The sequence below is a fragment of the Balaenoptera musculus genome, chromosome 18 (genome assembly GCF_009873245.2).
Source record: "Balaenoptera musculus isolate JJ_BM4_2016_0621 chromosome 18, mBalMus1.pri.v3, whole genome shotgun sequence".
In the NCBI taxonomy this organism is placed as follows: domain Eukaryota; kingdom Metazoa; phylum Chordata; class Mammalia; order Artiodactyla; family Balaenopteridae; genus Balaenoptera; species Balaenoptera musculus.
Genome location: NC_045802.1, coordinates 65,222,066 through 65,247,842, shown reverse-complemented (window position 1 = coordinate 65,247,842; position 25,777 = coordinate 65,222,066). Strand labels below are relative to the sequence as shown.

Here is a 25,777-nt window from a genome sequence, read left to right as displayed (position 1 = left end):
CTGTGAGCTTTTTCTTTTTATGCTTTTTCAGTGAATGCCCCAGCCCCACAGACTTTGGATGCCAAGTCAAGTCTAACAATGGCACATGGTAAGTTTCAGCAAAGCCTCAGCGTTTTATGTACAGTTTCCGCCCTGAGTTAGGTAACTTATTAACTGAAAGTGCTTCTGTGTGGGGTAATTATGCAAACAAAACATTTTGGTGAATGCAAAACAGTTAATAAAACTGCAGTCTTCCTATGTAATGTTACTGTGAACTGATCATACCCACCAGTCATAAAGTATAAAATGTATCTATTGCTGGGCTCACAGGTACAGATTTTAACTCTGGGTAGTACTTGGATCATTTATGATATTTGGGGGAAAGTAGTAGGTATTGGGTAAGTGGATGACTTTCTACTAGACCAGCCAACCAGCACATGCCACAGGGCATATGTGACTGTTTTTATAACTTTCAATGTGGCAGCAAGTCACCTTTTTTAAACAAACAGTTTCAGTGATTGGTTGGAAAAAAACTAGAAAAGACATGTGATGGAAACTAAAAGAAAAAAGTAGGAACCACTGAATGAAACTGCTGCCAGGATCCAGTTCTTGGACCAGGCCACAGACTGATAATTGTTATTAACATGATCCAGTAGACAGGGTGAATATTTATAGACATGTTTTATTTTTATACAACTAAGGTGCTAACAGTTTTTATAGTATCTTTTTAATATATTGTTTTCCTATGGTCTGCTGTATATTAAATGAATTAAGATGGGAGGGGGACCACCTTTTTCCTGTCTTACCTACAAATGCTTCTGGAATCTAATGATTACTTCATTCCACTTTTCTTTTTACCCTTTTAGTTAGGACTTAAATCCATGGTCAGTCGAGTTGGACTTTTTTGTCTTCATAAATATTTCGGTCCATATATCATGGCCTTTTGTAATTATCCTTTTTACTCATTGACTGACTCATGAAGTGTTTATTGCCCCTTATTTATTTCCTAAGATCATTTCAGGTGGATCGGTTCCCTTTGGCATGTGTTTATAATACGTAATGCATAAATTCTTCACATATTGGATGTTATTATTTACAAGTGTTTAGAACATGCAGGGTTTTTTCCTTTGAGCCAGTAACAGAGATAAAATGTATGTTTGACCTATAGAAACTTTCTTTAATATTGAATATATGAGAAAATTATCTCTGGCAATTATTGTCTATTCATTTTATTTATGTCAGGTCTAAAGTCTCTCTGTTGCCTCCTTTTTTAAGGTTGATTTTTTTTTCCACTCTTTTTTAGATTCTGTTCCCATATAGGTCCATTACAGAGTACTGAATAGAGTTCCCTGTGCTGTTCGGTAGTAGGGTTGATTTTCATAAGGCATTACTGGCTACTTCTTTTTTGTACCTCAACACGTGTTTTAGTTTCTTTTGTTTCCCACCTTGTTCTCGTTAGCCTCCTATCTGGCATTACACGAGGGCCATATTTTCTTTTTTTTTTTTTTTAATTAATTTATTTCTTTTTGGCTGTGTTGGGTCTTCGTTTCTGTGCGAGGGCTTTCTCTAGTTGCAGCAAGTGGGGGGCCACTCTTCATCGCGGTGCACGGGCCTCTCCCGTTGCGGAGCACAGGCTCCAGACGCGCAGGCTCAGTAGTTGTGGCTCACGGGCCCAGTTGCTCCGCGGCATGTGGGATCTTCCCAGACCAGGGCTCGAACCCGTGTCCCCTGCATTGGCAGGCAGATTCTCAACCACTGCGCCACCAGGGAAGCCCCATATTTTCTTCGTTTTATATTTTTGGTACCCGATAAAGGCCGCACACAGTAGGCGTGCAATGCTGCCTGGGGCTGATTCCAGGGTCCTGACAAATCTGTCAGTCCTAGAGCACTGCGTTCTGTCTGGACCCTGGCCTGAATCAGCCATGCCCCCTTGCTGGCATCTGCTGGGATTGAAATGCTCGTTTTAAATGCCAGCCAGACCTGGCACGAGGCCCACAGCCCTTGGATTGGGATCAAAGCTGGTTTGTGAGCATCTCAATGGGCAGGAGCAGAGGAGGAGGTTTGGCGGTGGCCCACTGCCTGGCCACCCCCAGCTGTGGCAGCTTCCCCAGGTGCTGGGGGGCAGGGGCACAGGGAGCATTGGTCACGTATCGCACAGCATTAATTAGCCCAACTTCCTCTCTGTCTTTCCTTTTGTTCTAGCTCAAAGCCTGATGAGGTCCTTTACCATGAAAAATCTCATGATTACTCACCGGCTGAGGTTGGGTTCCCTGAGACGCAGACTCTGGGCTGGAGGTTTGCGGGTGCTATTTGGTCAGCGCTCTCAGACAACACCTGTGAGAGAAGCAGGGTTGGGCGTTAAAGGGGTGTTGATCCCAGATGCAGCTGTAGCGGAGGCCTCAGCAGGTCTGACCGGGGGCTTTGGAGCTGGGATGGGCACTTTGGAATTTTCCTGGATTGAGGCCATCAGTTATAAGACATGGGTTGCCCCAGGGAGGGGGCACGCTCCTTTCAGCTGAGACAAAGCAAAAAGTAGGAGCAAAAGGTGGCAGGAAAGCACTGGATGTGAATTATTGGTGCAGACGAATTGTTTGGCTGAGCATAGAGTATGCAAAAGAGATTTGAGGGACAGGCTTGTTAAGGTTGTTCATGGCAACCACTGAGTACTGGGCTGAAGCTGTTTGGGTCGTCCTTGTGGCATTTTGTAGCTGCTGAATGTTCTGAGGCTGAGCATGGCAGGATTGGAGAGCTGGGCTGCAGGAAGCTTAGCCTGACCGATGTGTTCAAAGAACCTGAGCTGGGAGATCAGTTGGGTATGTTAGAAATAGTCTAAGAGATTCCTCACCTAGGAATCGGGTTGTGGTGATGAAACAGAAGGAAGTGGACGTAACAGCTGTTCCGTGGGATTGGTGGAAAGGCTGTGCAAGTGATTGGGGGCCGAAGGTGAGAGAAGGCTCAGAACATGATGAGCTCAGGTACTGGGTGGACGGTGGTGCCATTCAGAAAATTCCGGAAGACAAACCCAGCAGCACCAGTAGGGAATCACTGGGGCTTCGTGGCCAAGAGCCTGGAGTTTGGAAGTAGACAGTCTGGATTCACGGTTGACTCATGAAGCTGTAGGGGCCTAGGTTTCCTTACCTGCCAAATGGGGAGAAGAGTCTTGGCTACTTCAGTGGGTTGCAATAAGCGCAGAATGAAGCAAGGCCTTTGGAGCAAAAGCCACTGAGCAAGCACTGGCTAACCGTTAGCTTCTAGGGTAGGGGTGATGAAGTCCAACAAAGTCAGCCAGTGGAGAGAGGGCTTGGTGAAGGTCTGAGAGTTTTTCTTCTGGAGGTAATGGTGGGAGACCGACATAAGGATTTTTCTGGAGGCCTTTGGCAAGTTCGGAGGGGAGACTCAAGCCTCCAAGAGTTTCAGCTCTCACCCTGGAGCTCTCAGCTCAGGGCAGGAACTGGAGGCTGGACCTGTGGCTTATAAAGCATGAGAATGGCAGGCCTCCCCTCCCAGTCTGGGACATCAGTCTGCTTTGGGAGCTGGGGTCTGGTCAACCTCACTTCCTCAGCCTTTATTATTATAGGAGCCCAGGTTTGGGAACCTGCCCCTCCTCTGCCCTCTGCGTCGCTGCAGGAAATGTCAGATTTTGACACTTAATCTTGACTCAAGAGCGATAAGTCATAGGATTATCCCTGTAATATAATGATAATAAAATGCGTATGATGATTTTGTAAAATTTTATAAAACTTTTCCTCATAACTTTATTCTTGTCATTTTCATAAAGTACAATAAAATATAAACCATGTGAATTAAAAAAATGAGATTAACTTAATCCTCCTAAAACCTGTTTTCAGCAGTTCAAACTAGTAGAATAGTCTGTTTGTATAACTTTATTTTTTAAATTTTTAAATTTTTTATTGAGGTATAGTTGACATATAACATATTAATTTCAGGTGTACAGTATAATGATTTGACATTTGTATCTGCTGCAAAATGATCACCGCAATAAGTCTAGTTAACAGCCATTGCCACACATACATAGGTACACATTTTTTTTCTTTATTTGTATAACTTTAAAATCTTGATGCTGAACAACAAATATGAAAGCACCTTTTTGATGTTCAGCAGTTGTGTTACATGGATGGAATTACATGCCCCTTTGCGGGACCATGTTTACATTTCAAAATTAAAGTGGACTCCTATTTACTAATAGGCTGTGTTCCGAAAGTTCATTTGAAAGTAGTTTAAAATGCATTTCTCCCATACAGTCAATGTCAGATATGTTGAGTAGATTGCTGAACAAGCTGTAAGAGCCTATTTTTAAACACCTAAATATAATACATATTTATTTGTATATTCCTATTATATGTATATGTGTGTGTATGTGTATATTTGTATATGCCTAAAATAGAGTATCAGAAACACCCTTTAGTAAATTAAAAGCCAGACCTTCTAAGTAGGAGGTAGTAAATCCGAGGTAATACGTGCAAAGCTCTTAGATCTGTGCCTGGCAGCCCGGTGAGCACTCAGGAATTGTTGCTATTACTACCCTCCCCAGTCGCCCACCCTGGGGTCTGGTGGCAGGATGAAATGACCCCCGTTTTGTGGGAGCAGGTGGAGAGCTTTCTGGGCAGGTGCCCCATGTCAGTCTCCAAGCTGAAGATGAGGGGCCCAGGCACCTCCTAAGTCAGACTTTTGGTTGCATTTCATTCTGTGCCTAATGCCTGACTGCTGTGGTTAGTTAGACCTTCAGCCAAGACCTGACCTTCTCCATGAAGGAGCTTTCCCTCTGTTGATCGGATGGGGTTTGCTTTATCCGTGCTGCCTGCGGGTTTCCTTGTGTGGGCACAGTGACGTTTCCCTGGGAAGTCACCCGGAAGCCTCATCTCCGCCGGCCACTGTTCTGGGGTGGGTTTGGGAAAAGCCCTTCTTCGTTTCTCATCTCCTCAGCTTCACCCTGCTGACTCTCTGGGAGCAGAACTAGGTCTTGAAACGTGGTTTAGGGACACGAAGGTGTATAAGAATGGGTCTTAGTCTGCTGCTGACCCCAGGATACCTCTCCTTGCCCTTTTACCATTCTGGTCCTTCCACTTGAAGACCCTGGGGCTGGCAAGAAGTGGGAATCCCAGGGCCCTAGGAATTTTTTGTTTTTATCTTTGGAAATTGAATATTTTCAATAATTTTCTATCTAGCCACCTGGTCAAGATACAAGGAAAATATTTTTAGGGATAAGTGAAGAAGATCTTTTGCAGTTGTGTTCTTGTGCCTTAAAAAAGTCATGTCTGGCACTAAGTTGATGAGCAATAAATTTTAACTTTATTATTTAAAATGTAATTTCCTGACAGTGGAGTTAACAGAAAATACGTAGCAAGGGAAGATACTATGGAAAAGCGGCCAGCTTTAACTGGTTGCCTTAATATTTTCTTCCCAGTAAATTCTTGCTATTTTCGGCATGGTTAAAATACTGTGGAACTATATCTTTCAAAATTGTTTGAAAGGAACTAATTTTACTTTGCTGTCGTCCTATTTGTACTATTCTTATTTTTCCTCATTAATAGAACAGGCATTCTCATCGCACATACTGGAACCAATAGAAGAACTTTCAGAGGAAGAAAAAGGTAACAAAGAGCTTGATCAGGGTTTATATCTGCATCAACCACATTTAGATGCTAAACCCCAAGCCTTGGAAGTATGATTCAGTGGTTTTTATCGTAGTGTATCAAAATTAGGGAAGACATTTAGGTTTGGATTACATTTTCAATCCACATGTAGTATTCTGTCATCTTGTTCCCCTAATGTACTGTTATATTTTTCCCCCGCTTTACTGTTTCTTAGTATATGAATAAGAAATTTCCTGTGTCAGTGAACTTGAAAAAATATTTTAAGCCTTTATGTCAATGCAGAGATTTTTTGATCAGATGACAAGTCGACACAGTTGTGTGGCAGATTATACAAAAATATTCGTATCACAGTAGTTATTTCTCATGCCCTGAATCTATGAAATGAATAGGTGAAGTGCCCATTTCAAAAATTGCTTTTAATAGCAAGGAAGGCATAATGTCTAAGCTCTGAATGTGGAATATTTACATGCAGAATATCTTAATGGCAGAATTTGGGAGCTGTTACAGGTTTGGGGAGATAATTAAAATTATTACTGCTTCCTCATTTTATTTGGTAGTAATAATAAAACTTATTTTCTATCAACTAATCTTTGAAGCTTATGAATATTTATTTACATTATTAAGAATATTTTCTAATGCTAGATTTATCCTAAAACAATTATGTTTGAATCAGTTTATCATAATTTTCTCCTTAGTAATAATAATGCTTTACCATATTTCACTTCTTTAGGAGAAAGCAAATTGTTAATATTTACATGGGCTCTGGTTTTGTCATTTTTGTTAGGAAGAGAAGTAAAAGTATATGTTCTAATATGTAAATTCTTGATATTTGTTATAACTTCTTATGTGTTCTCTAGACTTTTTTCCAATTTTTTTGTTTGTTTGTACAAGGCTACAAATTGAGAAGGGACTACATCAGGCATATCTATAACATCTACATGATGTGTATTTTCATTTTACTTGCATGTAACCTGCTTTCTCTCTCCTACATAAGTATCATTTACTGATGTCTGGAACACAAAATCCCTTGTGCTCAGAAGAATCTATGAAATGTGTCAGGAGGTTCATAGATAGGGTCCAAAATTTTGAAACTGGAATCTCAAGTCATATAGTTCACACTCATTTAAAAACGAGTCAGCTGGTTTCCAAGAGGAATCCTGATTTGTCCATCATCCCCATTTCAGTTCCAGGTTTCACCCACTGCATATTCTGCCTGTGTGTTTCTTTTAGAATTCTACCTAGACAATGTTAAGGCATGAGTTAGGGATCGTTGACAGCAAACACCATCATCGGCTGTTGCCACATTTAGGGAGCTGAGTTGGGAAAGAAAATAATCTTTGCCACCCTCCACGTGTTCAGACACAGCTCTGGTGAGGGATGGGAAAGTGCTGAGGACCGCTGAGAATAGCCGAGTCCCAGCGCGCTGTCACAGAAACCGGCGACCCCATCTTTCTAGTGCCTCCTTGGAGCCAGCATGCTGGCAGCAGATTAATTGCCATCAATAAATTCCTCAGCTTGTACAAACATTTGCAGACAAATGCCTGTGCAGATAAATCTTAGCAATGGTTTGCAAACACAGTACAACTTTTTACCAAGAAGTAACTCATATGAAACTATTTCTTCATCCTTACTTTCTGACAGTTGTGTCGAGGCTGACTTGATCTTGCTGTTCTGTAGGATGTTAGAATGTGAGGGCCAGGAGGGATCTTAGGGGCTATTTTATTTTTCAGAAATTTGAAATATGGGGGGATTAGGAGCTTGCTCCAGGTCGTCGAGTTTAATTAGTGACAGTGCTGGAACTAAAGTCCACGTTTTCTGTTTTCCGTAGTTTAATGCAAAGAACAAAGAGATGGAGGAAGGCAAACTGGTCCAGCCTTTGCAGGACTGGCTGGGTAGCCTTTGGGGAAGTCTCTTTACCTCTGGCTTTAGAGTCCTCGTGTGAATAATGAGGAGATTGAGTACTAGATGATCAAGTCCCCTCCAACTCAGAAATTCTGTTGTGTTTTGCTTCGTTTTGCTTTTTGTGCGTTTGTTTGTTTTGTTTTTTTACTACTTGCTTTGTGCTACAATTATTTGCTTACCATAAATGGTGTAAGTCTGATGTAACTGATCACACGTGTGGGCTGTCGTGCGTTAGTCTGGCCATCTGCTTGGGCATGCTTTAAAATTTTTAATTAGAGGAAGTGCTGATCTCTAGAATATTTTGTCTTGTTGATCTTGGTGAGCAATACGTGCTTTATATAAAATCTTCAGCTCTGATTGTCTTTCAAGTAATTCATTTCACCTTTACATAAAAACTTTATTATTATTTTTTCTCCACTCTCCACTCTACCTTCTTTCTCTCACTTCTGTCGGCCAGCCCCAGCCTTGTAAGAGTTCTTCCTATCAAGGGTTTTCTAATTATTCACAAATGGCTTTCCAAAGCTAGCACAAACATGTAAAGGGAATTTGAGGACAGAGGGAAATGTTTAATCTTCCGTCATTTGGGGGAACTTGGACGTCAAAATGAACTTGTCTTCAGGGGTTAAGGGTGAACCCAGACCAATCAGCAAATGAATTCAGTTACTGCCATCAAAAGCCTTGCAACTCTTCTAGACCGGCCAGTCCATCTGGGCATCACTTGACCCCTGCATGTGGCCCCATAACCCAGAGCCTCTCTTCAAGCTGTGCTTCTGTGTCATTCCTTATATCTGAGATGCTGGCCAAAGAATTTTCTTTGCCTAATTGGGGTGGGAGGTGCATCTCTTTCAATGGTAGCTCCATGACTTCCAGGTTCTCTCCTGGTACCTCCTTTTACTTTTAGCCCCAGACAGTTGCCGACTTGATGGCCAACCAGCAACCAAAGCCAGTGACAGCTGTGACTGCAGCTAAGCCCTCTAGATTCTGATGGATTCAGTTCCTAGGACAGAAGTGTTTTTTCTGTGTGTGTGGTTTCAGAATAGTGGAAAAACATTGGTGGGAAAACAACAGCATGAATGCTGACAATATAAAGCTTAAGATTACTTCCGATTTTTATTCATATAGAATCACATAAAATTTCATAATTTTGATTTAGCAAGCCACTGAAGCAAAGTATAGAAAAGCATCATCATGCAGGATTTTCCCTCCTATTTAATGTACAAATAGTAATTTGACCAATTTTGCCTTCAACAAAACTGTTAATTAATGAACAGAAATATTCTTTACTACTGGACTTGACTAGTATTTAGAAAACATCTTAACCAAAAGGCAAACCATTCTGCAAATCCACATGCCATCAGAACCTAAAAATTCCATCTGCTGAGGTGGGTAAGACCATGGAACAATGAAGTATCTGTGAGGACCCGCCTGCAGCCCCAGACCTAGGCAGTGGCATTTGGTGCCCCCTTCTTTGGGTGAAATTCTTTCGTTAGGAGAATAGACTTCCAAATGATAATAGTACCATTGTCACATTCTCCCAGATCTGCCTTTGGATGTTCACTAAGGGTCTCAACTGCCCAGCACTGAGTCTGTTTCCTTGAGCCTTCAGTTTCCATTGACATAAGGACTCAGTTCTTCAAGGTCATTGTAATCATGCCCCTTTCTCCAAACCCTCTTAAACTAGACATTTTTTGGTAGGGAATAAAAGGAATAAGGAAGGAAACATTAGGAGAATCTGGCCTGTTATTTTTCTTTGTTTTTAATCATAGGTTGTTTTTAGCAAAATATACTTTTCCTAAGACTTTTTAAAATTTCGTTTTCATTTTGGTAAGTATTTTGAGAGGGATAATAATCTTCACGTTTTGAAATTTTATGTGAACTTAACCTCCACTAAATTTATTATATAAAAACTTAATTATTTAAAAGACATAGGGACATAGGGCTTTTTCTTCATTAAATGATACCTAAATTCTAACTGCATTTAGGAGTAATGAATTCTTGAGGAAGTAGTAAAAATAATTTTAGGATAAAACGTTAAACTTCTAAATAAGTTTTTTCGATTTTGCTTCTCTAGAGACGTATTTCTCACATTATTTATCTAGCTATAATTTGATTAAGTGATCAAGAAAAAGTCTTTAAAGATACTGAAGTTTTGAAGCAAACTTAAGGTAGTTTTTTTTTTTTAATAGCATTACTTGACTCTTTATTTTTATTTATTTTTTTAACATCTTTATTGGAGTATAATTGCTTTACAATGGTGTATTAGTTTCTGCTGTATAACAAAGTAAATCAGCTATACATATACATATATCCCCATAAGGTAGTTTTAAAAGCTACAGTACTTAAGCATTATATATTGTGCTGAATGACTAAACTATTCAAAAACTTTAAAACATTATAAATGCTTGCTTGCTGTTTAGAAGTTGTGTTTTGCCATTTTCTGCTTAGAGGTTTAATGTATTTGTTTAATTCCTTTTTAATACGTTATAAAAACTTATTTCAGGAAAGGAAAATGAACAGAAATTAAATAACAACAAGATACATTTAAGGAAAACTTTGAAGAATAACCCTTCCCTCACTAGGGAAATAAGAACAGTCTTGGAGCAGAGTTTGCTGGAGAAACTGGAAACCTTGGGGATTAATGCAGTAAGTTCACCCACTTTGGGAATATTCGCTGTCTTGTCTTGTTTGGCTGCACCGCGTGGCTTGCGGGATCTTAGTTCCCCGATCAGGGATCGAACCCGGGCCGTGGCAGTGAAAGCGCAGAGTCCTAACCACTGGACTGCCAGGGAATTCCCTATTTTGTTTTCTAAATAAGAAAGGATCAGAGAAGAGAAGAAGGCATGTCAGTTCTGTCACATGTGGAGATCGGAGGCTAATGTGACATGATTCATTAAACACTTTAGCTGGCATTCACTATGTGCCTGGCACCTTTCAGAGAGCTTTCCAAATAGTAACTCATTTAAACATAGAAACTAATCTCTTAGGTAGGTGACAGTATCATCTGTATTTTACAGAGAGGTGACGTAACTTGCTTCAGGTCACACGTTCGTGATGAAGGAGCCACGGTTTGCATCCAGCCAGTTGCAGGGCTGCTTACGTTCTGATGTTAACTCCGAATTATTGCCTGTTACAAAATCAGCACTTAAGCGACCCTTATTAAAGGAATGGATGAATGAATTGTATTTCACGTTGTTGCCAGATTGAATCGTTCTGTACATCATGTTATATGTACTCTTTGCTTTTTACATTTTTCATTGCATACATAAACTACACAAACTTAATTGAACAACCTGAATTTATATACCTGTGTGTGTATGTGTGTATATACATCACATGTGCATATATGTATGTGTATGCAAAAGTATGTATGTGCGTGGAATATGCACAGATATGTGCACATGTACATGTGTGCATAACGTACATGCAATGCATGTGTGTTTATGTGTGGCTGTGTGTAGTGTGTTTGTGTATGCAGGTCTGTGTGTATATGCACGTGTGTGGATATTGTGTGTACGTGTGTGTGTGCACAAATCTGTGTATGTATACATGTATATACATGTGCATGCATTTGTGTGTATCTGAATGTATACGTTATATACACATATACGTGTGTATACAGATTTGTATGTACATGTGGGGGGGGTTGTGTGTATGATCTGTAACCACCACCCAGATCAAGAAAGAGATCCATCATTTCCAATACCCTAGAAGACTCTCTTTGCTTTCCTTAGTCAGTATAACTCTGTACTCCCCAGCCAGAGGTAATGGCTATTCTGACTTAGTTTTTTTTTGTTCTTGAACCTCATAGGAGTGGCATCCTACACTGTGTTTTATTTTGTGTCACTTCTTTTGCTTATGATTTTTTCTGTACGATTCATACTTACTGTTTCATTTAGCAGTAGTTTGTGGTGTAGTATTCCATTGTATGAATATACAACATTTTATCTATTCTCCTGTTGATGGACATTTGGATTTTCAGTTTGGGGCTCTTTTTGGCCATTACATTCTTGTACATGTCTTTTTTTTTTTTTTTTTTAATAAATTTATTTATTTTTGGCTGTGTTGGGTCTTCGTTTCTGTGCAAAGGCTCTCTCCAGTTGCAGCGAGCAGGGGCCACTCTTCATCGCAGTGCGCAGGCCTCTCACTGTCGCGGCCTCTCCTGTTGCGGAGCACAGGCTCCAGACACGCAGGCTTAGTAGTTGTGGCTCACGGGCCTAGCCGCTCCGCGGCATGTGGGATCTTTCCGGACCGGGGCACGAACCCGTGTCCCTTGCACTGGCAGGCGGATTCCTAACCACTGCGCCACCAGGGAAGCCCTTGTATATGTCTTTTGGTGGACATAGACATTCCTTTCTCTTGGATGTATATTTAGGAATGAAATTGCTGAGTCTAAGAGTATACGTGTTTAGTTTTAATAGGTGTAGCCAAATAATTTTCCAAAGTGTAAAAGTTCACACTGTCCCTATCAGTGTGTGAGCGTTCCAGTTCCAGTCTGCATATGGTTTTGGGGTTATATATTTTATTTGGGACATTTCCTAAGATTATAAAAACACACTATATTTTTTTCCTAATGCTTACATAGTTTTTTTGTTTGTTTACTTTTTTTGTCTATCTGGCCTTTAACAATTAAGTTTGGAAACAATGAGTTGGAGATCTAACCTTATTTCCAGTTGGATCAGTTGTCTCAATATCTTTCGTTGAGTAATCCACCCTTTCCTCATTTGTTCAAAATAGCAGTTTTATCATATAGGACATTTTTACATACATTTGGATTTATTTTTGGACTTTCAACGGTTCTGCCCTTTCAACTATTTTTTGTATTCCTTTGCTAACACCATACTGGTTTAATTTTAGTAACTTTGTCCTGTACTTTAGTATCTGTTATAGGTCATGCCTTTTTCATTAGTCTTATTTCAAAAGTTTCTTGGCAGTTCTTCCATATTTTGTTTTCCAGTGAACTTTAGAAACAGCTGCTGCAGTTCCAGAATAACCCCTGTGGGGATTCTGATTGGAATTGCCTTAAATTTTGTGTATTATTTAGGAAGAACTGACATTTGTACAGTATTGGGTCTTTCCATCCAGCTGCAGGGTACAGGAAGACATATTGAACACCTGCTCACACAAACAGGGGTAGATCCATAATGACAGATTGTAGGATGTGAAATGAAGGAAAAGTAGAGGGGAATGAATAACTGAGGTCAGAGAAAACTTCTTCTTGGAGGTGGCAGTTGATCTGATGATGGAGATTTCTGTCCTGGGCAACTGGGTGGGTGGTGGAGCCGCTTCCTGGGATGGGGAAGACTGAGGGGAATGGTGGGGAGGAGATGGGAGTGTGTATGTGACACTGACATTGAATAAATGAATAAATAGGTCTTTAACTGGTTTTCTTCTGTCTAGATACCCTTCAAATCCAAAAGAATTTTCTCAAATCACCTCTTAAATTATGGCATTTTCCTAATTGAAAACCTCTGAGGGTTTTCTCTTACCTGTGGAATAACCAACCTTTAAGCTTTTCATTTTGGCATCAGTCTCCTTTTCTGCTCTCCTCACCCATTCCTCTGTAGCATTAACCAGTAGACATGCCTTGACTATTTCTGTCCCATTGCCTGCCTTTCCCGCAAGGTGATCCCACCCATCTGGAACACTCCCTCTTTCTACTTGTTTCACTCCACCCATCCTGCAGGCACAGCCCATCCTCCCCCTTAAGGCTTCTTGGCCCAGTGGGGCCTCTGACAGCCCCTCTCCCTGAATTCCTCTAGCCCTTGTGGATTCATTCGGTCCTTGTCACACACCTGGCACTGTTGGTTAATCAGTCACACACACGCCTTCCGTGCATTTGGTCCTGGCCCCTACAGCCCCGTACCTTAACCAGTCACGTACAGTCATACACACACACAGGTTATGTGTCCCACTGCACCGTGAGCTCCTTTTGGCACCGGGACCGTGTGTCATATGTCAGGGCATCCCCCACCTTACATGCAGCAGTAAGGACGAAAGGTTGGCATGGTTAATGCTGACAAATGTCCATGAAATGAAAAACATCCCAGGATAATTAACATTTTATTCCTTCAGGATATACGCGGTATTCCAAGTGACCACTTGAACAGAGTGCTAAGAACCATAGAATCAGCAAGACATGAGCGAGAAAGACAAATACCTAACATTCAGCAAATTCGTGAATTTCTTGAACGTCAGGTCAGGTGTAAAACTGAGGAGAGAACACTACTGTCCACAGGTAAGCCTGCTACCAACTGCCATTTCATTTCTGCAGATGGTAGCGAAATAGAACAACCGTTTCAAAATTTTAAATGGTTCACAAACCTTGGAACTTAACTGGCAACTCTATTATTGTTTGAACCATTAAATGTTGGGTCTTAGATTGTGTTTTTTTTGTTTGTTTTTTTTTATTATTAATTAATTAATTTATTTTTGGCTGTGTTGGGTCTTCGTTTCTGTGCAACGGCTTTCTCCACTTGCGGCGAGCGGGGGCCACTCTTCATTGCGGTGCGCGGGCCTCTTACTGTTGCGGCCTCTCCCGTTGCGGAGCACAGGCTCCAGACGCGCAGGCTCAGTAGTTGTGGCTCACGGGCTTAGTTGCTCCGTGGCATGTGGGATCTTCCCAGACCAGGGCTCGAACCCGTGTCCCCTGCATTGGCAGGCAGATTCTTAACCACTGCGCCACCAGGGAAGCCCTAGATTGTGTTTTTTACATTAAAAACCCCCTGTAGTGTGGAGTCTAGACCCTTGAGACAGGCTTGTTCGTTTCAGTGCCAGCATAGACAGTATTGTAGTATTTTATTCTGCTTTTCACGTCATGGAGACTCAAGAATGACACTACTATTCCAGACAGGTACAGTACTTCTCAAGTGGACACCCTTTCAACTGGAGAAATACCCAAAGCAATACATCTTCCTCCCAAAAGCAGACAGTTGGTTAGACAAAGACCTGTTTTTACCGATAGGACATCTGTTCCAAAGTGAGTATTTTCAAGCCTAAAATTTTTTTATTAACGTTCGTCTCAGTCAGCTCGGGCCGCCATAACAAACTACCATAGACTGGGTGGCTTAAACAACAGAAATTTATTCTCTCACACTTCTGGAGGCTGGAAGCTTGAGATCAGGGTGCTGGCACAGTCAGGTTCTAGTGAGGCTTCTCTTCCAGGACTCGCAGACGGCCACCCTCTCACTGTGTCCTCACATGCCAGGGAGAGCAAGAGAGCCCTGGTCTCTCTTCGTCTTCTTACAAGGACACTAATTACTTCATGTGGGCCCCATCCTCATGACCTCATCGAAACCTAATCACCCCATCTCTAGATACCATCACACTGAGGGTTAGGGCTTCAACATATGAATTTTAGGGGGCCACAAACATTCAGCCCACAGCAACGTTTGACCCAACAGAGAATCACACTTGGAATGCTTACCCATCTCTCGTTGGCTCAGGGAGAGTTGCTGCTGCTCACCCTTTAATAAAGCAAAAATCACCAATTCCATAGAAATCTATTTTAAATTACATTATTCACTTACACCAGAAATATTTTTCTCTTGCTTTTAGAGTTAAGAAAAATATCACAGAAGATCATTTTCCCAGAAAGTCTTCAACTATTGCGTGAGTACTGAGGGAGCAGGGGGTGGTGATGTTTAAAAATTCTTTTCACTGAACACTTCTTTCCTTGTAAATTAGTATGTTCATTGTGGTTCACTAGAGCCATAATTAGTACACATCATATTTAATCTGTGATTCCTTTGTTACATCTTTTTTTCTTTATCAGATATTACCTGGGTCAACAGCACTTATCCCTTGTGGCCTCCATTAACAAGTGGGACCACACCTGAGTCATTTCTGTTATTTTTCCCCCAACTGCCCACCTCCCGCCCAGTGTCTAGTAATGTTCGATAAATGTGTGATGTTGCTTTTTAATGGCTGGATCCATGATAGTGTAGCCGGATGATATTTTAGTGTTCTAGCTCCTTGTGGAAGTTGATAATGGCCCTGGACCTTACTCTCTTAGGCTCTCTTATGATACTAAGAACCCTAGCTCAGTCATTCCTTAACTGTGTGACACTGATTCAGTTGCTTGCCTGTTAAAAAGGCTCTGTTTTCTTACCTGTAATATGGGATGATGCTACCTTTTTCACAGGATAGTTCTACAAATTAAATGAGAACATATGAAAAGGGCTCAGCCTCAGTACTTGGCACATGTGGGTACTCAATAAATTGTAGGTATATTATTGTTATTAATTGAGTAAAACTAATTTTATAATAATTGAATTCATCATCATTGACTTGTTCTGGCGATATTGAGGCTTTATTTCTTCATTAAGGCATTTTGTATATATACTAGAGACAGAATAAATATATTAAGGACAGTATAAATAATAATTCACCCTTCAAAAGTACTTTTCATGTACATAATCTCATGGGAAGAGCCTTATTTCACGGGATGTAGTGTAACTGAACGTTGTGTGGAATTTAGGTGCTCAGTGAATATATTTTAAATGGGTGAATACCACTCTGAATTTCTGTTTCACTTTAAAATGGGGTGATAATTCACGTGACGATACAAATGAGATTACGTATTTATGTAAAAGTCCTTTGTAGGGTGCCGTGTAAAGGTAAGCCGTAAGTAATGACAGTATTTTAAAAGATGACATAGTTTTATTGCAAAAATATTTTTTTCCACTGTGAAATATTTTTCTCAGGTGTGTGAAAACCAATATTAAGAATATACAAATTTGGGCTTCGAGGAGTAATGTCCTAACTTCAGCACATTTTGGTAAATACGCCATGTGGCTGGCGGGTCTGGATTTGAAATGACTCTTCGGCCTTTTGTGGCCCTGGCTGCCATCTTGTTCTGTGGCCACGTGGGTGTCTGTTATGCTCTCTGGAGAAAATTCCCACTGCTTTAAGGGACACATGGTAAATCCTGAAACTTAGGGAAACATCGTCCCCTATTTGGGTTTTGATTTGTTTAGGACCCCTCCCTTCAGTTCAGAGGAAGAGCTGGATGATGAGGACCTCCTCCAGGCCTGTGCCTCTCCAGACTTACTTCCTGTGCTGTCATCTAAAAGCAACAAGAGTAGCTTTGGAAGGAACACCGTCAAAAGTGACACTGACTGGACCGAGGGAAGTGAAATTGAGGACTCTGCTATTTCTCCCAAGCCCACAGGTAAGCTTTTGTTATTGAAAATCCCTCTGGAAATTTTGTTTAGGACAGTGGCTCTCACCTGGGGGCACCAAGCCCTGGGAGTCTGAGCTGAGAAAGTGCCCGAGGAAAGGATGGGGCTCATCCAAAAGCTGCTGCCGCCTAAGGAAAATGGACAGGGCTTAGCAGGTAATTGATGTTCAAGTGGAAGGAGAGGAAGGGGTTGGGGGTGCCTGGATGTATTCGTAACAAATATAAGGGCTGCTGTAACGAACTACCACATGCTGTGTGGCTTCAACTACAGAAACTTACTGACAGGAGCTGGAAGGCCAAAATCAAGGTGGCCAGGTTGGTTCTTTTTGAGGGCTGTGAGGAGAGGATCTAGTCTGTGCCTCTGTCCTTGGCTTGTAGATGGCTATCTCCTCGCTGTGTCTGGTCACACTGACTTTCTCTGTGCGTGCATCTATGTCCAGATTTTCTGCTTTTATAAGGACACCAGTCGTATTGGATTAGGGTCCACCCTAATGACCTCACCTTAACTTGATTATCTCTTTAAAGGTCCTACCTCCAAATAAGGTCACATTCTGAGGTAATGGGGGTAAGGACTTCAACATACGCATTTGGGACACGATTCAACCCCTAACACTGGGTGACCTTGAGAATAACTGTTCTAATACACTGTGCTGCCTTTTGGATATGAGGCAATCCTAAAAGAACATAAGGTCCAAGTCGGTAACTGCTGATAACTTGCTAAGGAGAAGTGACGCTGAAGGGTCATTTTTTTCAAAAAAAAGAAATTCTGTTTAGTGCAATTTAAAAATTATATATTTTAAACATATCACATGTCATCAGTTTATTGTATATAATTTGTATATACCATGTATTTATATAATTATGTAAAATATAACTAATCATTTAAAAACAACTGGTTTTGAAAACAATATATGAATATCCCATTCATGCAGGCTGCCTCACTGAAATGAAAGTTTCTGACCATGTACTTGAATGAGACCATCCTTCTCTGATTTAAAATTTTTATTCTTCTAGTCTAGAGGAACATGATTTCTTTAAAGGAAGTATTTGCAAAGCTTAGACTCTCTCAAATTGTTTGTAAGGTTATTTTGGAACTGAAGATAAATATAATTTTTTTTAAACTTTACCTATTTTCTGTGGGTCCTATAGGAACCTCCATTAAAACATTAACTGGAAAAGTTGAAAAGACAGTTTCAAATCACAGAAGTGTGAATAAGCCAGTTGGTGGGCTTAATGTTGCTGAGGCGTTCATCAAAAAAGCACAAAAAGAAGATCTAAAGGTGATATCACTTTTACTTGCTAAGCATACACAAATTCATCTTTTAATGAATATACCTTAATAATTGTATTTTTTACAGTGAAATGTAAAACAAAGATAATTATTTAGTATAGTAGAGGTTGAGATTTTTACATTGTCTTGTTTTCAGTATCGTATTTCTTCCTATTCCATAGAGAATCAAAGATATTGAAAGGATAACTGGTAATAATACGTCCTATGCTTATCAAGTTTTACAGGTTTTCACAATCCTGTCACGTGTATTATTTGACGTTTGCAGATATTAGGTAGTTTGTTCACAGAAACTTGTGACTGATTAGAATCTGGGGACTTCAGATCTGAGTCTAGGAACCTTTCTGCCACCGTGGCGAGACCTGGAAGTGAAATAGGGACTTTCAGGGTTGGGAGCCAGAGTCGGTGGAGAGACGCTTCAGGTCCATGACCCCAGCACAGGGCAAAGCCAAGCTCCCCTCCCCGAGTGGAGGAGAGGCCCTGACACGCTCCAAGGTCCCACACCAGGCACCGGAAGTGCTTCTGTGGTCAGAGACCTGGGCAGGCTCGTCTGTGTTGATGGGGTCTGCCAGGAGTAGTTGCTCTTTTCTTAATTTTTCCCTTGAATTAGATTTCATTCTTCCCCTGCTCATCTGTGGGATCCAGAGCATTTCGTCAAACTGCGTTCGTAAGTTAGTGCCATTTGTGTTACACAGCCAAAAATGACAAAAAGTCACAAAAGGTCAAGAGAGAGCCGCCGCGTCTTCCTTAGAAGGGGCGCCGGAGAAACACGCGCTCCTTTAGGTCAGGGCCGTTTCTGCAGGGCCCTCATGTGATGTCTCCTGCAGTTAAATGTCTTAGTATCCCAGAGGTAAGAGCCCCAGAGCCGGCCTAGCTGCTCCTTGGGGACCATCCCAACTTGACTTCTACAACGTAGTGTTCCTGGAATTTGCTAAATTCATGATTGCTGAGTAGGAAACGTTCATTTCCACAGCAAGGAACAGAAAAAGAGGTGATTCCCTCTGTTTCCAAAGCACAGATTTCCAAATCCGTTTCATTTCCCCTCCAGAGATGACCAAATGACCAGATTGGGGGATCCTTTGAGGCTCCCAACGTCTCATCATTTAGTGTCAGCGGCTCAGTCTGGCCAACAAAGTGGTCAAGGGGCTCTAACACACACAGCTTCTTTAGGAAACATCCATTATTCTCCACGTATTTTTTTCAGTGTGCAGATGTGGACGATAATGATTGGGACATATCATCCTTAGAGGAAGAGAAATCTTTGGGGAGAAGAATTGGAAGAGAACAGAAGGAACCTCCACCTGTGAAGAATGAGTCAAATTCTACTCAAGTGCCAAGTGCCTGGGGTGCAACTATCCTGAAAGGGCCAAAGGGAGAAGGTTCGCTGCTTTGGTGTCTAGCAGAAGCCTCTATAAATATCTAAGCTATGCTAATACATTATCAGACAAAAACACTGTTGGCATAACAAAGATCTTGCTTTCCTTACACTATTTTAACAAGGACTGAACGTGAACAACTTACTGATTTGTATATATTTACTAATTTTCTAAAATTTAATTTTAGGTCTAATCCTTAGTCTTTAAATTTCTAAAATATCTATTTTTGAAAACACCCATATAAATAGTCTCTTCAGGCAGATGCCTCATGGAAATTTAAATTTCTGATCATATACCTAAATGAGGCCACTTTTTCTGACTGTCTTCCTATATTCATCTGTCTACATGTTAAATATTTTTATTTTCTTCCAAGGAAGATTCTTCTTGCAGCATTGTAGCCAGTGGGATGAATGACAAGTGAAACCAGCCACTGCTATTGTTCCTATTCACCCAGGCTAGAGTCTGGATAATAAGTCCAGTAACTTACCTCTCAACCCATTTAATTTTTAAAATCAGAAAATATAATTTGTATTTTTTCTATCAGAGTAATTCTTCTCCACGCCACCTCTCAGCCATTCTTCATCTGTGTGTCCCATGAGCCGTGCCTCTGAGTAATGGGCTCAGACCCCTATTTCTAGGCTCACTGACTTTAGACATGAACTGTCGAAGTTCTGCTAAGACAGATGAGGCTTTGGCTCCCTCCCCACTCCCTGCACCTCTCATGCCCCCTCTTCAGGACTTTTGTTCCCACATCTGTAATTTTAAACAAATACGTGCACATCTCTGTACTTGCTCTGTCTGTCTGTAGCAGGGTCTCCTGCCTCATTCCCCCCGCCACCGCCCTTTGTAAGATGAGCCACTGCTGCCTCCACCTTCACTTGACCTCTTTTCTCCACCAACGTGTCAGTCATAACACTGACCTTCTGTTCTGTCACCGTCATAAGTTTTCTGTGCTTTGTCTCAAGATCCATCTTAATCTTTGAAAAAGCAAAAGATGTGTTTATGCTACGGCGACTCTGTGAGGACACAGGGCCAAGAGGATGCCCTGAGTACATTTCCTCCCTCCGCCCCAATGTCATGGTCCCACACCCCTTAAGGAAACATTTCTGGAGTCACCTGCAAGTAGAATTCTCAGCCCTCTCCTGTTTCAGTGGCTCAAGGCACTTTTGAACTAACTTCATGTTTAAGCTCATCTACCCTAGAAAACCTGGGGTACCATTTTACCGTTTAATCCCTCCTTGGCTTGTTAATTTTATTCTCCTCTCTTTACCACTGCCAGCCTCCAGGCCCTGTGCTGAATGCTGGGAAGGAGAGGCCGGGCGGAAGCTTCCTTACGAGGGCCCCGTGAGGCTACCCCAGAGACGTGGCCATCCCGTGGTGGGACTGTCCGCAGCCTCTTTCACAGTTTGTAGGAGCTAGGGGTGGGGTTGGCGAGCAGACTCAGACACGAGTGATGAATTACCGTCTGAAGTTGCGGATTTTTTACAGGCTGGACAGCGTGCTCGTTTCATCACTGGGGCCTCCCCTCCCCCCCTCTCTCCCTCCACAGGACCTCAGGATGAATCCAGCACATTGAAAAGCAGCTTAGTAACCGTGACTGATTGGAGTGACTCTTCAGATGTGTAACTGTCACCCCACGCATCAGGAGGCCCTTCCAGACGCCAGCAGTACTGCAGGATCACAGTATTTCCGTGCTGCCTACACGACTCTAATGCTTCTGCTTGGCAGTATCTCCTACAATAACAAGGAAGCTGACTCTCAAAGAACAAGAGTCCCTTTAGTGGCACCTAATGCGGTTATTACAAAACAAACTGTCAGCAGTATTTTGAAGCATATAAAGGTGTTTAAGACTGCTGCTGCTTAAAAATAATGTGTCATTGAAGTCATAAAAAGTTTTTTCTTCAGAACGGTACTCTAGTGTGTAAGTGTATTTTTTTTCAACTAATTTTTAAGTGAATTTTTTTTTAGACTTCTTATAGCAGGTTTTGGTTTGAATTAAAACCTTTTTTTATATCTTTCTTATGTATGTTGTCACGTTGGAAGTGTTTTATTATAAAGCTCTGTTAGTATCCTTAAAATTGAATTAGTGGAATCAGTGAAATCTTAAGAGTAGATTGCTTATTTTTCATATAGAAGTAAGTTTAGAGTTATAAAAATATAGCTAGGCCCACGTTAGATAACTCCATTTTCCAGAAGTACTTTTACCATATGCAGCTTTGAGCCATTGTAAGCATGTTGTTTTATTTTAGAACTTTAAATACCATTTCTGTGGCATCATCTTTACCTTGGATATTTTATGAATAAAATGTAGCCAGTTTAAACGTCAGTTAGTTTATCGCACTATGAACAGAATAGATCGAGTCAATACTGAATTCATATGTGTCTGTAGTTTTTTTCACTTTTTTAAAATGCCCAACCCGTATTCTAAAGTACCTCAAAACTAACTTAGTTTTATTCTTAACAATGACACTGTCAACATTCAGAAAGTTCATATAAACTGTTTTCTGCATTTTTTATACTTTGTGGTACTATCTGTACTCTGTTTCCAAAAAAAAGTTACATTTTAACTAAATGGTTTTTTGGATTTTGTATCTTTCTTCATTTTGCCAACCTTTCAAGTAAAGCCCTCCATTACATCCTTGTGACTGTGGCTGAATTATTAGAGCTGATTTCTGAGTTAGGCTTATCTCGTTAGAGGATTTAAGCTTGCCTGGGTAGCTGTGCCATGTAAACACACTGACCTAAAAGTTAAAACAATGTTTTATCTGTTTCTGCCCCACCAGAGTCCTTTTTACTTGTGGGCTACTCTCACCCTTTTAAAAACTTCCCACAAAGGCCAATTTTATGCAGATGTACTCACTTTATATATGTTTCTAAAAGCTCTAATAAATGCTGAGTCAAATCTTCATTGTAGTAGGACAGAGACAAGCAACCTACAGCAACACCTAAGAAGGAACCCAGGCCCTTACATTCACTCACTTATTCCTCAGAGATCTGTTGAGCTCCTTGTTCGTTTGTGTTTTTTTAACATGCATTATTAGTTCATTTAATTAGAACAACTTTGAGACACAGTTATTATAATTTTCTTAAAGATGTGAGAAACAGTTGTTATACAATAACTTGCCAAAGCCATACACTTAGAAAGTGACAAAAGTAGGCTTTAAACTGGGTCTCAAATCCAAGTCCTGGGTCTGCCAGGTCTTAATTCCTGAGCAGAAAGGGTTGGGGAAATATGATGAATGTCCGCTAAGGAAACCCAACAGTTATGTTGAAAGGACCGATCCTTTATCTGTTTAGTCCTGTCATCTTAGATTGCACTAGAATTGGCGTGTTCGTTTTCCTTTGGGCTATTGCCTTATACTTCTCCTCATTGACACACAACTAATGTGTTTCTGGCTACTGACGCAGTGTTTCTGTACTTTCACCCCTTCTCTCCGTAAATTCTTCAGAAGCTAGAACAGTTCAGTACAATCAAAATATTGTCTTCACCAGTACAGCTCTCAAATTTAAAAATTTGTTTTAAACACACACTCACAAAACCCGGCCCCGCCACTGGCCTGTAGCACCTAACCTCCCTCCACGGCTTTCAGTTCATTTGTATCCCTGGAAAAGGTATTCAAGCATTATCATGGTCTGGAAAAAAAATCATATATATACACACACACACACACACACACACACACATATATGTGTGTAATAAACTTGTTCTTTTTCTTTCATTGAGTACTTCCAAACAATGTGGTTTTCCTTTTTAAGTCTTTCACGCTTGAGGAAAATGAAAATGTTATGGTCACCCATGCTGTGATTAGTATTGGAAAGGGTCTGACTCATAGATTTACACAGACAACCAATTCTTATCCAAAGCTTGAGACTGTATATTTCACCCTAGACTGCCTCAGTTCAAAGTCTTGGTTTATGTCACTCGCCGCAGCAAGTCACTTCAACTCTCTGCTTTCGTTTCATCCCCTGCCAGCTCAGGTTGCTACAGCACTTACCTCAGGGGGCAGTTGTGAGGATGGAGTGAGTGAGGGCACACGCAGACTGAGATAACTATCACCCTTACGGGCATGAGGTAAAAGGGCTGCCTCTAGAAATAAAACGGCGTCTTTGGTCAGAGATCACTGGAGCAACTTAACACGTCTTGAAAAATGCTGTCTCTCCATTACCGGTTAGTTCCATGCACACGACCTGAGCGACACACTGGAACTTGGTCCATTATTTCTGAGCGGGGCAGGTACAACGCGGCTCCAGGCCTTCCTCTGTTGGCCCCAAAGTCGGCTATGACCAGCATCTCCAGCTCTGCTCTTGCCGATGCCCCACCCCAGGATCTGCCTTCTGTACTGGAGAGGCCGGAGCAGTTATTTAAAGCAGACGTGCCAGGCGATGGGCATAGCATTTGGCCCTGTTAGCCCTTGCTGGAGCAGCCGTGGAGAAGTACGGTGGTGACAGACAGGGGTCAGAAACCAGAACTCGGCTCTACGCAGCCAGTACATGTCCGTTCAACCCAAACATCTGAGGAATAGTCTCAGGTTGCCCCCATACTGTTTACAAGACACAACTCCTTATACACCTTCTGTTTAATACACGAAGAAAAAGAAACATAAAAAATGGGGACAAAGACTGCAAGGTCTGAATGATTAAGAAGGCTACATTACGAATACTGGAATCTCTGGTGCTAAATACATATACAAATTTTATGATGTATAAAATATATACAAATCCTGTAAATAGCCTGTTTATTTCTTTATAGAAAGTCACAACAGAAAATGATTAGCATGTAACTATGTAAGAACATTTACATCCGATAATCAACAAGTTCTTCAAATTTGTATTTTAAAAATAGTTTGAGTGTTAATTGTAGGAGGGCCTTGATGGCAGCATTTTGTGAACAGTTCACGTTTAAAGCAAGCTCAAGACACGGCTTGCGGGCAGTGCTCTTTTTAGACGTAAGCGTTTTTATCAAACTGTTTTGAAGGGTTTGTGGTTTTAAAATCTTCTCCACCATGATACTTTGTCCGAGAAGACATGATAGATGTGGCCCCATTGTATGTGTATCCCATTCTGCAAGGCAAAACACAGTTTGGTAGATTGTCTTTTACACGTAGGTCAAACAAAAATGGGAAGAAACCATTTTGCCCCTATTTCTGTCACAGCTAAGTTTGTCTTTCCCTGATTACTTTCAGCTTTCTTCCCTTCTCTCTCTTCCCAAGAAATATTTCAATGTCATTTCTGAACAGCTGGTGTGACCAAGAGAATCTGCAGAAGAAACTCATGGCTTCTTAATTTGTTCAGTTACTCTCCTTCAAAACTTATTTAAGGACTTCCCTGGTGGCGCTAGTGGTTAAGAATCCGCCTGCCAATGCAGGGGACACGGGTTTGAGCCCTGGTCCAGGAAGATCCCACATGCCGCAGAGCAACTGAGCCCGTGCGCCACAGCTACTGAGCCTGCGCTCTAGAGCCTGCGAGCCACAACTACTGAGCCCACGTGCTACAACTACTGAAGCCCACGCACCTAGAGCCCGTGCTCCACAACAAGAGAAGCCACCGCAATGAGAAGCCTGCCCACCGCAACGAAGAGTAGCCCCCGCTCGCCGCAACTAGAGAAAGCCCAGGCACAGCAACGAAAACCCAACGCAGCCAAATAATAAATAAATAAATAAATTTATAAAAAAAGGAAAATACTTATTTAAAACTCATCTTCCTGGAACCTAGGAGACTGTGGTGACCTTAATCAGCAATTTCTGCCTATGTGAAAATTATGATGAGGCCAAAGTGAAGAATATACCCCCAAAGTTAGACCCAGATTTCTACTTACATCAATAGCTTTGGAATGTAAGAATGTCAAGCTCTGGGTTTTTTTAATGAACTATAATTATATTTATTCTATTCAATATAATATTACTATATTAAATGTCATATTTACTATATATTCCTAACCTTTCCCAATTCTGGGTTTTTGAAGTTTCTAAGAATCATATTAACTATCTATAATTTGTCCCACATGTAACAATTTAGAATAGTACTGTACTTTTTAACAGGTCATTTTTGTCTCTTTTTCATACCTGGGTGCTTTGTTGTTGTCAGATATTGAAAAGCAAAATATGACACCACCAATTATGCAGAGTGAGGCTCCTGCCCATCCAATAAACAGAGCAGCTCCTAATTCATACCTGTGAAGAAGTATCACACAAGTATAAAAGCTTACTTATTTGGGGAGTAAACAGCGTTTAACACTACTTAGGCAACACTTATTAAATGCTCAAAATACATTTTTGCTATTGGAGCTTGTACAGGAAGTAATAACATCTGTATGTGTATAATGCTTTAAACTTTTCTCAAAGCGTTTTTATAGCCATCACTTGACTATATCTTCCCAACATCCCGAAAGGAAGATGAAAGCATCCCTGCGGGCAAAGCAGGAGCAGTCAACTCAAGCTGG

The 25,777-nt window shown here is 41.1% G+C and overlaps 2 protein-coding genes across 9 annotated transcripts in view; one reads left to right on the top strand and one right to left on the bottom strand.

The window, feature by feature from the left end:
• Positions 1-22,966, top strand: part of DZIP1 (DAZ interacting zinc finger protein 1) — a 55,571-nt gene extending 32,605 nt beyond the window's left edge. For 4 of the 7 annotated variants that reach the window (XM_036831669.1, XM_036831668.1, XM_036831667.1 and 1 more), the window contains 10 exons: positions 32-88; positions 5,532-5,591; positions 9,997-10,139; positions 13,569-13,731; positions 14,343-14,472; positions 15,051-15,104; positions 16,472-16,665; positions 17,824-17,954; positions 19,167-19,341; positions 20,888-22,965. In XM_036831669.1, coding sequence (XP_036687564.1) covers positions 32-88; positions 5,532-5,591; positions 9,997-10,139; positions 13,569-13,731; positions 14,343-14,472; positions 15,051-15,104; positions 16,472-16,665; positions 17,824-17,954; positions 19,167-19,341; positions 20,888-20,964 — 1,184 coding nt within the window. In that variant the 3' untranslated portion in view covers positions 20,965-22,965. Of the gene's footprint in view, positions 1-31; positions 89-5,531; positions 5,592-9,996; positions 10,140-13,568; positions 13,732-14,342; positions 14,473-15,050; positions 15,105-16,471; positions 16,666-17,823; positions 17,955-19,166; positions 19,342-20,887 lie in introns of all 7 variants that reach the window. The other 3 variants (XM_036831670.1, XM_036831672.1, XM_036831671.1) reach the window with 2 other exon arrangements.
• A 934-nt stretch (positions 22,967-23,900) lies between these two features.
• CLDN10 (claudin 10) overlaps positions 23,901-25,777 on the bottom strand; it is a 107,123-nt gene continuing 105,246 nt past the window's right edge. Inside the window, exons 4-5 of one of the 2 annotated variants that reach the window (XM_036831674.1) lie at positions 25,401-25,508; positions 23,901-24,399 (exon numbers count right to left, since the gene is read on the bottom strand). In XM_036831674.1, the coding sequence (XP_036687569.1) occupies positions 24,279-24,399; positions 25,401-25,508 (229 nt within the window). In that variant the 3' untranslated portion in view covers positions 23,901-24,278. The remainder of the gene's footprint in view (positions 24,400-25,400; positions 25,509-25,777) is intronic. The other variant, XM_036831675.1, reaches the window with a different exon arrangement.